At 40.1% G+C, this 15,034-nt stretch overlaps 1 protein-coding gene across 2 annotated transcripts in view; it reads left to right on the forward strand.

Moving 5' to 3' along the window:
* The window catches only part of GLIS1 (GLIS family zinc finger 1), a 200,564-nt gene that overhangs the window by 81,340 nt on the left and 104,190 nt on the right, over positions 1 to 15,034 (forward strand). For both annotated transcript variants that reach the window (XM_085308005.1, XM_085308004.1), the window contains exon 2: positions 11,853 to 12,051. In XM_085308005.1, the coding sequence (XP_085164131.1) occupies positions 11,853 to 12,051 (199 nt within the window). The remainder of the gene's footprint in view (positions 1 to 11,852; positions 12,052 to 15,034) is intronic.

Consider the following 15,034-nt stretch of genomic DNA (forward strand, 5'->3'; position numbering starts at 1 on the left):
AGATACACTGKGTTAGACCAAAGGCTCATTAATCTTATTACTCTGTCTTATGCAAGAAGTAAGATAAAATGAGAGAAGGATATATATGAACATAAATGTATGCATCAGCTGGGTTAACTGTCTTTGTGCTAGGCACTGTGGAAGGAGTTAACCAAACAGGGAGAGTGTCAGCTGAGGATTTTGGTACAGACTAGCTTTTCTCGCATGTTGCATGTGAGAAAACTGTAGCTCTTCTATTTTATGTGGATAAGAAATGGGTGTTGCTTTATTCAGTGTGTGGCACATAGGCTTGGAAGTCTCTGGCATGTAGGGTGACACAAAGGGTGACAGGGCTTATGGCTAGCAGTTGTAAGCTAGGGGATGATGGGTGGGAAGCATGCGATGAGATGCTGCTTAGCTGCATGTATGTTAAGTCCAAGCCAGTCTGTCACTGGAGTGAACATAGCWGGTTACTAGCCCATAGCTTGTAAGAAACTAAGTGGGTGTTTGTGCTAAGGGTTTTCAAGGGCGTATAAGCTGTCCATAACTTAGTTTCTTAACTTAATTACTAACTGGGTTTTCTGGGCTGACAGGTTGCCTGAGAGTTGGCCTGAACTCCAGCTGCTCTGCTGCCCTAGCCCTTGAGCTGGTGCATATTGACTTTCCAGCCCTGGTACTACCTCTAACCACAGTGCGCTTTCATAGAATCACAGAATGGTTGAGGTTGGAAGGGACCTCTGGAGATCATCTCTTCCAACCCCTGTATTCAAGCAGGGTYACCTAGAGCATGGTAGACAGGGTTGCATCCAGGCAGGTTTTGAATATCTCCAGAGAAGGAGACTACTCAACCTCTCTGGGCAACCTGTTCCAGCACTCTGTCAYCCTCACAGTAAAGACATTTTTCCTCATACTCAGATGGAACTTCCTGTGTTTCAGTTTGTGCCCGTTGCCTCTTGTCCTTTCTCCCGGCCTGCTTGCCACTGTCTCCAGCTCCCTCTGCAGCACCTGGCTCTGCTTTGGCCATGAATCCAGCTGAGGTTTAACTGCTGGATCAGTTTGCTGTTGTGCTACTTTCCTGCTGGCTCAGATTGGAGGAAGTACATAGCTGCCACTGTTTGCAAAGGACAGGATCTGATAGTGGAAAAATAGAAAAAATACAGCATAAAGTGCAGAAAAAGGATCCATTGGAGAGAAAAAGTTCCACAACAGAGAGTTTAGAGATGAAGCAGAGTTGCAGAGCTCTAGAAAACGTAATTTATGAGACTGGAAAARTCAGGGCTAGGTGGGATAGGCAGGAGAAAACTGAGTGAAGACATAACAGCCTTCGAAGACATAAAAGGTTGCTATAGGAGAGCAAGGGAACAGACTGTTTTCCATGTGCAGTTGAGACAGGACAAAATGTAATGGTTTAAGTTGCACAAAGGGTGGTTTAAGTTAGACATTGAGAAAAAATGTCTAAGTCAGATCAACAATTGAACAGCTTGCTAGGAGAGCTAGGGAATCACTGGAGGCTGGAAAGCACAGATGGGGCAAACACCCCTAGGTTTGGGAGGGTGGATCCTCTGTGGGAGAGAGGATAGAATAAATCACCTTCTGAAGACTAGTTCAGTCCTGTTTTCTGTGACTGCATAATTCTGTGTATGAGATAAAAGGGTTTCTCGTGATTGTGATAACATTTACGTATCTATTTGCTTCTTCACTGGAATATCCAGTTTTATGTAATCATTGAGGTATTTTATTCTCATGACTTATGTAAATATTGCAGACCCATTTTACAGAAGGATATATTAGGCAGCATAGTTCTTGATAGCAAAGTTCTTGTTCTAAGTACGTAGTACATGTATAGTATTAGATAGTACATACATAYATATATAGTAGATAATATATACATACATATATACTCTATGTATCTCCTAGGCCATAGCAATTGCCCACTGATATCTGTGGAAGACTCACAGAACACTTTTAGTAGAAGCTAAGCATTTGTTCTTCGTTCAATGCTTGTTTCAGCCAGTACTGCTCAGTAAGAAAATCTACACTCTAGTCTTTCTCCATCATCCTGTCTCTGTCTTCCCTCTTCCCTGTATCTTCATCTTCACAGCAGCTTCCACAACAGCCTAATTCCCGCACTATTTATTTCCATCCTCCTATAAGCAAGTGAAGTGGAGTGAAGAGGTCATTGGAGAAGGGAGACTCATGAAGCTTCTTGCAGGATAGGAGCTCATTTCACACTTTTTGGAGGACTATCAAATGGAGTGGAATAAAACCCTTAGCTGCAAGCTGGCATGCAGGTTTTCCGGCTTCGCATAGTCCTTTCACAGAGCTTTAGCAGCCAACATGGGAAGTCATTCCTCCTAGACTCCCACTGCACTTTGATTCCTACTGTGAGTCACTTCTCTCTCCTTTGACTAGCCTCCAAATACATGCGTCAGAATTAGGTCCCCAAAATTAGATGTTATGTACCCCCTTCTTACCAGTCCTTTCTTTCCATCTAGCTTGCATTAAAAAGAACAAAATGCTTTCAGTTAACAATGTACTCCTTTGTTTAAAATTTACCATTTATGCAATACCCTGTGCGATCTATGGCAATTCTGTCTTTGGAGAAGTTAGCTTCTATGGCTTTTACTGACTTGGAGGCACTCCCAGGCTTCTAAATCCTTGAGYCCAGCAATTGAACGTCTTGAAGGAAATAATTTTTGTTGTGCACTGCTGGAAGGATAGGTGGTGGGTATTTTTGTTACATATAGCTCACTGCCAAGCCAGGCAGACATAAAATTACTTCTTGGGATGTAGAGACATATATATTTACATGAGGCACATGCAAGGTGCCATATGGCAAGGCCCCAGCTTTCCTTTCCTGCACATCCGTGTGTTTCTAATGTTTGGGAGAGCATATACCCCGGTGGAGTCTTTACATGGTCTGCTGGCTATAACTTCCATGGAAAAGAGAGACTAAATGAACTAAGTAAAAATATAGGGGAGTGGAAATCTGGGAGTTTAAAAGTTCAGAGTTTAATAAGTAAATGGGAAAGCAATAACCCACATACAATTCACAGGAGGCATCCACTGGATATTAGTGAATTAAATGACTTAGAGGAAAAAACAGAAAGAAATAAATTTTCTCTAACCGTGGCTGTATGGAAAGATCCTGTCTTCTCAAAGGAGTTGTATTCAATTTTGATGAAAGCATGTTTACAATAGGAACAATTCAAGTGCCCTGACCACAAAATGTGTGAACTTCTGTCTTGAAAGAGTCACTCTGGAGTTCTTTTAACCTACAGGCCCCATCCAGCTACAGGCTGCTGTGAAAACCCTGGTGGTGTCCATTTAGACCAACAAAAAAGCCAAACCAAAGGGGACAAGGGCAGGTGAGTGTGTACCTAACCCTACGTGGTGCAAAGTTGTCTTACACCTTTCACAAATATGCAAGGAAAAGCATAATGATCTCTAGCCTGCCTATCATAAATATTGAGAACTAGGCCTATTCCATTCACAATCTTCTTAAAAAAAGGAAAAAGAAATACATCATATTTCATTACATTGAGCTTATATCCTCCAAGTGCCTATTAGAAAGGTTTTAGGATTTCCTTTTTAATTAAAATAATGTTTATTGAGCTTAATATTTTCCTAAAACATTTATTTTAATGTCTTTTCCCACTGTTTCCAAAAGCCAAGCTGCAAGGAAGGATAACTGACCACAAAAAGGGCCAGATGTGCTGAGCAACAATGTTTTTCAGATTGCCTGGCAACAGGCAATAGGTGATTCCAAGCTGAGGCGTTCCTGTAACAGAGGGTGTAATGACAAGACCTGTGTTGCAYCAGGCAGGAGAAGACTTTCTCCTGACAGTCACAAAGGGGTACAATGGCCATTTTCAGTCTGCTCTCAGCTCTGGGGGCATGATTTAGAGATGTGAGATCAAAATAAGAAGCCAAGAATGCCGAGTTCCAAAACTAAGCGTAGTGAAACTCTCCTTGTGGTAGTAGAGAGTTGTTTAACTTCTCTGAGGATCACTTTGCTGTTGCCTAAAATGGTTATATTCTTGCACTCCAGAGGCTAACTCAGAACATCAACTAAGGCCGTGAAGTCAGTGGAACCTAAGCACATAGCATGAGTTTTCCTGAGTCTGGGCCATGCTCACTGACTTCAAGTGTTGTGAGGGTCTTTGCTGGAAATCTAAATTATATAACATGGCAAAACATTTTAGCAATAAAAGATTAATGTATCATTATTGCATTCTTTGCTTACCTGCATGGACTCCAAGGTTATCTTTAAAATATCAGAACAAAATGAAATATGGCTATATCTGTGTCCACATGCATAAAAAAGAAAAGGCTACAGATCTCTAAACTATTGAAATGTTTTCAAGTTGTTTTAAGTTTGATTGATATAAAATTAACCACASTTTCTTTGTTCAGTAATGCCAATCCTACTCGTTGACACTTCTAAAATATTTTGTGGAGACTGCAAAAAGAAATTCCACAGAATGGAAAGAAAATGCAATCCATGTAACTGTTTTTAAAAATAAATTGAACATGAAATAACAAATACAGATGTTGCCAACACAKAGGGTCCAGCATTTGCTAAAAAGATACACTTGAGTTATATTTATCTTTCACAAGTTTTTAACAGGTTGATTCTCTACAATGTATTTCACTAACTGGATTGTTTTGGTTTACAAGAATTTTCTTAGTCCTTTTGTCTTCACTCATGCATCAATGTGAAAGAAAAGAAGTATTTCTGTTATGGGATTCTACAGGATAGTTCAAAAAGCAAGGAGAAAAGATATCCTTCTTTCTTAYTCTAATCTTATTGAATCTTCTTGGTTTTAACGCTACCACGTTCCACTGAAATCTTTTATGGATTTGTATTACCCATATGTGTTTTCAAATAGGCAGAGAATATCACCTCTGTTCTGATCCTGAGATGTAGGACAGTTTGGGTCTTCCTCTGACTCTCACCATACGGTATGATCTGTTCCACAGTAAATGAAAGAATGTTGGCTCTCACTTACTGTGCTTTTATTAAGGTATTGTACAAGCATTATCATAAAAAAGTGAAGCTAAGTTTCTACCAATTGTATTAAATAAACCTTTAAAATGGGAACAGAGTGTAACTGATACTGAGTGAACTTGGAATGTGGTGTGAGCTGCTCCATTCATCACTGTGCGATATGAACTTTTGTATGCAGCAATGATAATTCAATGCTGTCATTGTTAATCGCTTCAGTCCTCAGGTAAGGAACAACAGCAACCAAAGAGACTCAGAGATCTCTTATCTTGATGGCTTTGGAAAAAAGAATCATTGTCTTCATTTGCCAATCTGAAAGAATAAAAGGAGCTGTGCATAAAAAATGGTCATATTGAAAGCCCCTGTTTTTCACCCCGTGGGCTGCCCARTGGACCCAAAGACCTGCACAGTTGTATTTGAATTGTTTTAGTGGGTTTTCTGTGTGGAGCTGATTTTGTTTAATTGTCACTATCTATTTAACTGCTTTCTCAGCACCATGTTCAGATCCTGCAGTTGCTACCTGTCCATCATGGCAGACCTGGGTAATTTGTAGGTAATTCACAGAACTAGGGGGGAATTCTGCCGCTTAACACACTTCACTGGGACTGTTCACCTCTAAGGGGTTCTTGCCTCCTTCTGCCCTAGGAGACACCTAGTGGTGCACATTATTGGTATCAGCACAGAGACGAAGTCAAAACACAGAGAGTTTCCAAAATATGCAGAGTAGGAATACAGCTTGTGATAAAAAGATATGGTTTTCAAACCTTTGTGAGAGAGACTGTAACTGTATGTATTTTCCTACATAAGGAATCATGGTCAGGCAAGTTGGGACCACATCATGTGATTACTGTGATACAAAATGTAATTTAAAATAAGTCTTTCAAAATCAAGTGTTAATGGAAGTCTTTTACTGAATTAGAGGTCATTGCAAAGGTCTCTTAAAGTGCAGAACTTTCCCCTCCAAAGGACTGAGAAGACCAAATGCCTAAAGGTCTGGTGTAGCAGGTGGTGCAAATGAGTGCAAAGAGGTCAGTCAAAGATCAGAATATCCTCTCTTCTGGCTCTCTAGACCAAGACCTGAAAGTCTGTTATTTGGGTAGGGTCTTCTTAAGGCTGTGATACAATATGTGACTGATCATACCAGCTTACTTGTAAAGTGATTTTTCTTCTCTTAAGCTGTGTCCACGGTTTAATTTAGTCCCAAATTCACACCCATTCTAATAGCAATTTACTGAAACTGAAGGAAGAATCATGATTTTCTCAAGGCATAAAAAAATCTGTACTGTTTCCACAATCATATGGTTTGRCTTGCCTCTAGCAGTTTTAAGAAGAGCTATTGTTTCTGTCTGCCAGTCTTGACATGGCTCCCCCTTGACTCTGTGTTGTTGTAGGATTTAGGCACTCCCATTCACAACACAGGCTGGCGGAATATGCATAAAAGACTCGAGGAGAATGACAGAAACAGTCCTTTTGTGTAGGAAGTTTTGAAAAAGCTGTATTTTCCTGAGTCATTTTGAAGATTCTGATCTTTGAAATTTTCAGTTCATGAGTTACAACCTTCAAGCAGGCAGCAAAGTGCTCTACGTGCCTATTTACGCTCTTAATTCACTAAGCATATAGGAGCTGTAGCAGGAGCTCCTGCCATGCAGTAATGAAGATTATTCAGCACTGGATATGCTGTATGGGATGTTGAGTATCTGTGCAGTACCTTYTCTGTGAGTCCACATTTTGCTGTGTTGGCACCTTCTGAGTTAATAGTTTTCTCTCGGCAGAGGGCTTTGGTGGCCTCTTCCAGAGTGGATGATTTTCACTTGTCAGAGAAAATCTAGTAGTGTTTGGTCTTTCACTAGTTTCACGTGATTCATCTGGCTGCCAATAATAATGTTCCATTTCTCAGTGTTGTCGTGGTAAAGTTTGGATGTTGCATCCAAACAAAACCGAGAATGGCAAAATATTTTTTAAAAAGAAGTAATTAAAGAGAATGAAGCAGTAAAAAAAAAAAAATAATAATAAAAGGCAAATGACCTAGTTTGGTTGTTGCCACAAAACCCACAATGCTCGGGGGATATCTAAGTGTGTTAGGCAAATATTTCAAATCTGTCTCTATTTTGAATGTGAGTCATTTCAATTATACATTATTTCAGTTATTTGTTCATTGTCCTTAATTAAGTAAACTCCACAGCACTGTAACACATATGCTTGTTGTTGAGTAGTTACCCGTTCCATTAGCCCTTGCTCTTATCTATCTGTAGCCTTAATAGTCAATTTTATCAGTAGGAATGAAATCTTCCTGAGCAGTAAACAAGATGTTCCCTGGGGAAGAAAAAAAGCTATTGCTCTTTAGAAGGGTTGCTGTTCATATGGGTTTCATTGTTACTCGGACAGGTTTCCCTTTGTGCAAGTAGGTGCCCTGTTTTCTACTGGGTGACATTTACYCCTAGCAAGAAATGCAGGGCTGGCTCTGCAGATCGTGCCTGGTTGTGAGCAGTCCTTCCTGAGGTGCATAACGCCGTGGCAGTCAGTGGGCCTGATTCTCACGTGACTTCTGGCATAAATCACAAAAAATCTCCCTCCAAGTCACTTACCCCAGAATGAAAGCAGCAAGATATCCAAAGCTGAACTAACTTGATTACTCATATGGAAGGAATTGCCTGATTGCAGCCTTCGCACACTACTGTATCAGCCTCTTCTGTTCCCTTCGTAAGCATTTAAAGTTAAAGATATAAATCAAAACTGCAGGACAGAAAAGAGAAAGACAAAAGTTACACTGATGGATTCCACTTCCATGAGATCCTTCTGGAAACCATTCTGCTTTTATTAGATTTACTCTGTAAATTAGGATTAGTTTTTTTTATAGGGATTTATGAAATAGCGAGGGTTCTCCTGAAGGCAAGGYGAACGCTTTGGTGTAGGGGAGGGAGCAGGAGCTCCTTTCATCTGATATTGGTAAGTTACAGTATGTAGGTTAAAGGCCCCCTAGATACCAGTGAAGAAGAGATCTAGTTCCAGACATAGAAAATGCTTAAATCTCCTGTATGCCCGCCAGTGATATCAATATTGCACAAAAAAGCCAGTTGTCAAAGGGCCAGATTCTGATCTCAGTTACACTGGTGTAAACCTTTTTATCCTTTCTTTGAAGTCAATGAATTTGCTTAAACAGCTGAACGTAGGCTCTGGTTGTCTGTCTTTGGAGGCAACCTCTTGCTCCTTGCTTTAGTTTGCTGTGGGGAAGTGAGACATGGGTGTTGCTACTGATCCATCGTTCCAGCTCCCGTGAGGTGGGCATGTTTCAGAGGGCACTTTGATGCCAGAGTGGCTTCAGATGAGGTGCTCTTGGGTAAGTCATTTTTAGCCCTTGTTAACAAATCTGTAGGGTATTTTGTGTAGGAAAATGTACAGCAGACTGGCTGAAATGCACACCTCATTTCATGGTTTTAGCATGAGTGTTTGGTTCCTTTGCGGGGAGAAAATGCATTTTCTGATTTGACAGCTACAAGAAAAGATAATCATTCTTGACAGCACAGGGATAATGTTCATGTTATTCTAGGAAATCTCTGTCTTCAAACAAATAGGTATCACTGTATGCTACAGTTGATATTGCTGAACTTTGAGTGCAAGCTTCAGATTTCTGTGTTTTGATAATGTGATAAAATTGATAAAATGCATATTTAGAAAGACCTTAATTAATTTCATACTTATATCGTTTTGGAATCGAAAAAGGAAAGAGAAAGTGTTTTTACTTCGGTCCAGGATAAACGTAAAACATTTTTAAAAGAATTAACAGTGTTCTGGAGAAAAGATACCTCCTGAATATTGTCCAGATAACATTGCTGATGGAAAAAGTGAGGAACCATGAATTAGGTATTGTAGGTATGACTGATTTACCAACTTTTCTCAGTGTTGTGGCCTTTAAAAGTGTATAGAACTATTTTTCATCAAAAAGTTGAACAGTGTATTTTCAACAGTCGCCTTTACATGTGGCTCATGTATCTAAATTAACAGCTGGGGGTTTTATTGTAGTGTTTTGCTAAGGTAGATATTACCACTGAAGTGGGTTAAATTATGAGGGGTTAAAGCCAGAATAGGAACAAAGTAAAGCCCTATGGAGTCGGGGACTCTGTAGGATATAATGATTATTTATGTTGTAATTACAACCAGGAAAGACCTGATCATCACAAACACCCACTGTGAGCTTAAAAGCATCCAACATGATATTCTTAAATGCTTAGGTCCAAAACCACCAAATACGATTGACTGCCTTGTGCTGGCCAGAAGATGCTACACTTTTATTTTATATATTTTTTTTATCTTCAGAGCCATTCAGACCAATCACAGAATATTAGTGGATCTGAGTCTCAGAATATTAATCTGAAACAACTAAAACATACATTAATTGCCATTAAAAAGACTAATGACTTATTTTGTGTAGTTTAAATGAAAATTTGTATTTCTCATTAAAATCTCATATATCATTCCTAAAAACCTTACAAGGTCTTTTTATATAAATAAAATAATACTGGCCTGCACTTCCTAAGACTTACCGCATGTCTTAGTATTTTGATTGGAGCTTGGTAGAAAAAAACCTGTATTGTTTTTTCARTTTTTAAGATTCTGACTTCTTAAACAAAAATCAAACAAAAATATGATCAAGAAATGTAATGCATGAACCCAACACAGAAGACTTTTCACTGGAAATGGGGAATTCTATTCTGGAAATGTCACAGTGATGCCTCTTGAGACTAGTAATTTGGGTGTCACATGTGCTCACTCTTTTCTGTGGGTCTGGATCCTTGCCAGGACTGTGTCTTCATCGCCGTGCTCTTCCCTGTTAGAGTGGTGCTGGGGAGCGTGCTGGGGAAGCTGTGGAGGCCAGCCAGTGGAGGAGAATGAACTTTTGTGCAGTGAGCCCTTTCACAATTTATCCAGTTACCAGAGACTTTTTCTGCCTTCCACAGTCACCTGTTTCTTCTTATGTATACTCACCAAAAACCTGAATGTGGTTCTCATCGCTTTCAAAGCATTCATTGACTGTAATAGTAGAGGAGCACAGCAGCTCAGGGTTTCCCCACTTGCCTTTTGACAGCTATGGGGATAGCAGCTATACATGAGAGGAAAGGGGGGTTCAAGTGCGTTAAAGGCATCTTTGATCTGAGAAACCATGCTACAGCGGTGACTGTCTAAAACGAGCACAAGCCTCTGACTTAAACTTTATGAACCATACAGCAAAACTGTAGCCACTGCAAAAGTAGAGTGTGGTGTTGCTTAGTCTTACGTCGTGAAAGTATCGTAAAGTGAACTGAGGCAGTGGTTGTGCCCAGCCTGGGTTTCAGTAAGAAGACCAGACCCGAGAGCAGTGTGACGGGGGTTGTTTGTGACGAAGATGGTTGTAAGTTACATGGCTGTTCAATGGGATTAATTTCACTGAACTACAGCTGGCTAGAGGTGAAGTACCCAGTTTAATCGTCTCGGTGCTTTTGGTAGTCAAGGGGGAGAGGAAAGCCTGTCCCAGAGCTTCATAAGCCTGACTTAGATACCCATTTTCAGATATTTGAATGGCATAGACTTTGTGTCAAATACAGACAGAAAAACTATGATGAAATGAATGCTGCCTTTTAACACCTTAGTAAAGGAGAAATCTTGGTGCTATTGAGAGTTGGTGATTTGCATAAAACTGGGCATAGGTTTTATCTTCTGTCACTTTGTTGGCAGAATTTGTTTTCTTCCTCAGTGTGCAACAGTCAGTGCCTCCATAGTAAACAGAATAACTGCAATGCTGCCCAGCTCTGTAATATCCCACCAGCAGCTCTGGATACAAGGGTGAAAGTGTTGCTTTCCTGGGCTCTGTATGCGTATAAAGAAAATACGCTTGCCATTAGTTTCTGGCATCATTACATTTTGTCACTACGAAAAAAAAACAGATTGGGGGAGAGCTATTATTTTGAAAGCATTACTCAGATACAGTAATGAAGATGTTGTTAAATAACTGTTGTAACTTTTTAAGCTAACCTCTTAAGTCTGAATGCCTTACAAATACTTCTAGACATGCTTATCTCTTGAGTATGTGAGTAGTTTCCTAACAACAAAGCAACTAACTAAATTAAATGGAATTGCTCGTGTTTGACCAATATAGATATGAATTCACAACTCCCACTTTGTCCTCTCTTTTTGGGTAGATTGTCCTTTGTTGGATGTGTCTGTATTTCTTAAGAATATTGCTATAGCTCTAGTCTGTTTTTCCAAGTCTAGTAAAATTTAATGTTCACCAGAGTAATACAGTGCAGAATCTGTTATTCTTATTATTAGCATCATCATCACTATCATCATTTATAATAACAGCTTATTTGGAAAATACAATGAAATGTATACATTGAAACAAAATTAGTTTTTTTCTCACTGTTGACCTGAGAGTAAAGTAGAAACATGCCCATCTAAAGTCATAATCACATAAATAATTGTCTGCAAAAAAGAACTTGACTTACGTCACTGTTTTCAGAGCTCCTCCCACTGAAAATAAAGACTTCTAAAAAGTAACTCTAAAATGTCCTCCCMCAAAATCTGACATAAGCAAGACTCTACCAGAAAAATACACAGAAGGAAAGGAAGCGGTCACACTAAGGTTATTTTAAGTTAGAATGTAAGTGTTAAAACAGCCCCATAACTTAAAAAGAGAAATAAACAGCCATAATTCACAGACTCAGATTCCCTTGGAATTAATTTTTACTTCATTGTGAAACTTTTCATTTCTACTGCCACATCATTTACAAGAGTTTTACAAGGARATCTGAAAGAAGGAGCATACGAAGTAGTAATGAATACAGATGGTTCTTGGTTAGAGGTTTATGATTATTTCTTCTTTTTTTGACAGTGAATGGTGGCTACAGTCATTGTAATTTGATCTCTGAGAAGAAGAACATGATGGACATGGAGATGACAAATAGCTCTGTACCTGTCTGCAGACAAGGTCTGTTCATCCATGCAGGGAGCCCACTTATGCGAGACCACCCACTGTCCTGTGAGAGGCTGCTTCATGTTGGGCAGCTGAACTTGGCACACTCGGATATAAGGTATCATTGCAAGTTTTATTGGCTGATACACTTTGCTCTTTTGGAGTGCTTCATTGTTGTAACCATTTCCCAGTAGCATGGCTCTGGATTTGAACCTGGGTTTACTCTTTTCCTGGGTTTTATCTTGTGACTAGATGTGGGCACTACATTTGGAAGAGTATTTACTTTACTTTGAATGTCCTTCTAAGAGCTTCTAAGGCTCATTTGCAGGTTCTCACTGCAGGGACTGAAGTGCAGCTGTTCAGCATGTGTGCCCAGACAGTTGTCAACAGCAGTGGCAGTGGGAGGCACTCTAAATGTGGCTGCAGCCTTCCTGCCCTGGACTTATGATAAGGATTTTCTTTGGGACTGTTCCAGCATGCTCAAAGGCACTGAGAGTTTTGCCAGAGGCTTAGGTAGGGTCAGGTTTGCCTCCTCTATACCTCCACTGGTCATCCTGATGATGTGTTGTTTCCGAATAGTAGCCTGGAAGGCAGGGATGATACTTACTCCCAAACCAATGTCTCCCATATGGCAATTTGGCATGCCACCATCAAACTTACAGGAAGTCAATGCCACTTTTATTTCTACAGCATTTCCTTTAATGAAATATTCTCAGTGTTCCCATACAGCCACATCCTTGGTATTTGCTTTTAAGGCTGTAATGTGAAAATTTGGTCTCTGGTTTTGATATATACACTGTAGTTGAATCTGCTATGAACAGAATCTCTATTTAAACATTTGCTATAAATTAATTATATGAAAACACAGAACTCCATTATTTTTTTTTGTTGTTACAAATTTAACATTACCAGATTTTAAACAAGTACCCTAAACAGACATCCATTGTGAATAGAAGCCTGCTCCAAATTAAAACCTGTCCATCTATTTTAATTATGCTGCTTTTTGGCAGGGGATACAATATGGAATGATCTTGACCTTTTTGAAGAGCTGCAGAAAAGAAAAACCTCAATGAAGTTACAGCCTTTATCTTAGATACTTAGAATAACTGGCATGCTTTGCCCGGAACTATCAAGCCCAAATTTCCATAGTCAAAGCGAGAGGAAATGTGAACTATGGCTTGGTCTTGGAAATCTGGCTGTTTCTGATTCTGTTATATGTATTTATATCTTCTTTCCCCCTTTCCATTTGCTTGTGGGGTAAGAGCGTCTGTGTTTTCAGGAAGAAAATGCACAACAATATAGCAAGCAAGTAGAAGGAGCTGTTTGTTTGTTTGTTTGTTTGAATAGGACAAATAATATCGATACCACATTACAAAATACTCTGTTGTCACCATGAAGATAGGTAGGTGCCGTTACTACTGCATTTAAGTCTGCTCCCTCCCAGGCCCTGTATGGCTTAACGTGGAACTGGCAGTTACCAACTTTTTTTTATTCTGTCAGAGAAGATAATTACGAGACAAAGATAATTAGGGCAGGAGCAAACAAAAGGAGTAAGAGAGTATCCTGCTTAGATCTTTTTGAACCTTTTTGTAAAATCTGTAATGAGGAAATGACAGATACCTGCCTCCTGGGGATCACAATACTCATCCTCAGAAATATGAACCCCTTCCAGCCCCCATCTGAGAGAGGATTCTGAGAACAACATAAAGGATTGTCTGCTGCAGAGCATGAGAGGCCACTGTTACGAAAAAGGAGCAGGTGATAGGCCTAACTCCCTCCTCTTTGCTTGATAACACAGTCTAAATCCTTGAGGCTCTACTGCTTCTTAAGTAACTGGAAACATTTGAGAAATATCTTGGAAGGTATATACAGGTCCCTTCTATTCCCTTGTGGGTTGTTTGTGTGTCCCACCAGTCATGCTCTGCTTATGTGTCCATCTGGCTAATACTGTTTTCATCCCATTGTCATGGGATTTACAGGGTAATGTCAATGCCCAGCTCTACTTTATGGACCTCCCAGTCATAGCATCTAATTTTAGCACTGTGTTGTTCACCAGACACATGATACAGAGCCAAAACAACACTTTGGCATGTGAGAGAATGTGGTCAGCAGTTGGGATAATTTCTGTTCGTGGTGTTTGYGATGCCAAAAGTTCTTGACAAGCAAGTAACAGAAAACATGGTCTTTAYCTGAAGATTTAGGAATACAAGAACATAACTGAGGGAGGCTGAGTGCTCCTCAGAATCTGGTGAAGTAAGTTGCAGCCAAGGAGTAGCCACATGCATAAGAACATGGTAGAAGGTACAGACTCTGCTTGACACTGGTTGTTCTATCCAACCCTAGTGACCAGACAGAAATAAAGGGAGATATCAATGCAAACAAGCTCTCTGGGTTGAGCTTTGAACCACTTTGCGTTTCTAGGATGTGCAACATCCTAGCAATTCACCTCAGCAATTCATAATCTCCCTCAGGATTTGGAGTTACGGCTGGCTTTGTGCTTTTATCCCTCAGTGGACTAAAACTTGTTATCCCCTTCAGTGTCTCTCTGAATCACCTTCTCTCAGAAATTGTATTTTAGGGATGACTGCCTTAATCCAAGATTCATGATCCCTCTCCTTCCTGTCCCCCTTTCCCCTCTCAGTTAATAGCTTTAGAGTTTTGCAACAGAACTGCCGCTGCATGCTAGCTGTGAATGAGTTGCGTGTGGAACTGGGAAAGTCYTAATACCTCCTTTACCACAACTGGAGTCAGCACACAGCTAATGTTGGCCTTTAGTCAAATAATCCATTATCAGACGGAGCACACCCGCCCACACTGTGCTCAGCGCTCAGCGTATAAAACCCGGGGAAGACGGCGGAGCAGTCAGAGAGTGTTGCAAAGGGTCCCTAGATGTACAGCTGAATGATCTCCTCCAGCTTCTTAAAACTGTCAGTTATCGCAARTTGCTCATTTACAGTGGCAATGGAAGGCGTGTACATTTGTTTTGTAAATAATGTGGAGATTTCAGATACAGTACTCTTTTCCTCTGAGAGCTGTTGGGAACTGCAGCACTTCTGGCATGGTGCTACTGGCCTCGTGCTCTGGCTCCAATTACCACGTAA

Source organism: Rhea americana, unplaced genomic scaffold, assembly GCF_003343005.1.
Source record: "Rhea americana isolate MKP2758 unplaced genomic scaffold, rheAme1 scaffold_27, whole genome shotgun sequence".
NCBI classification, from domain to species: domain Eukaryota; kingdom Metazoa; phylum Chordata; class Aves; order Rheiformes; family Rheidae; genus Rhea; species Rhea americana.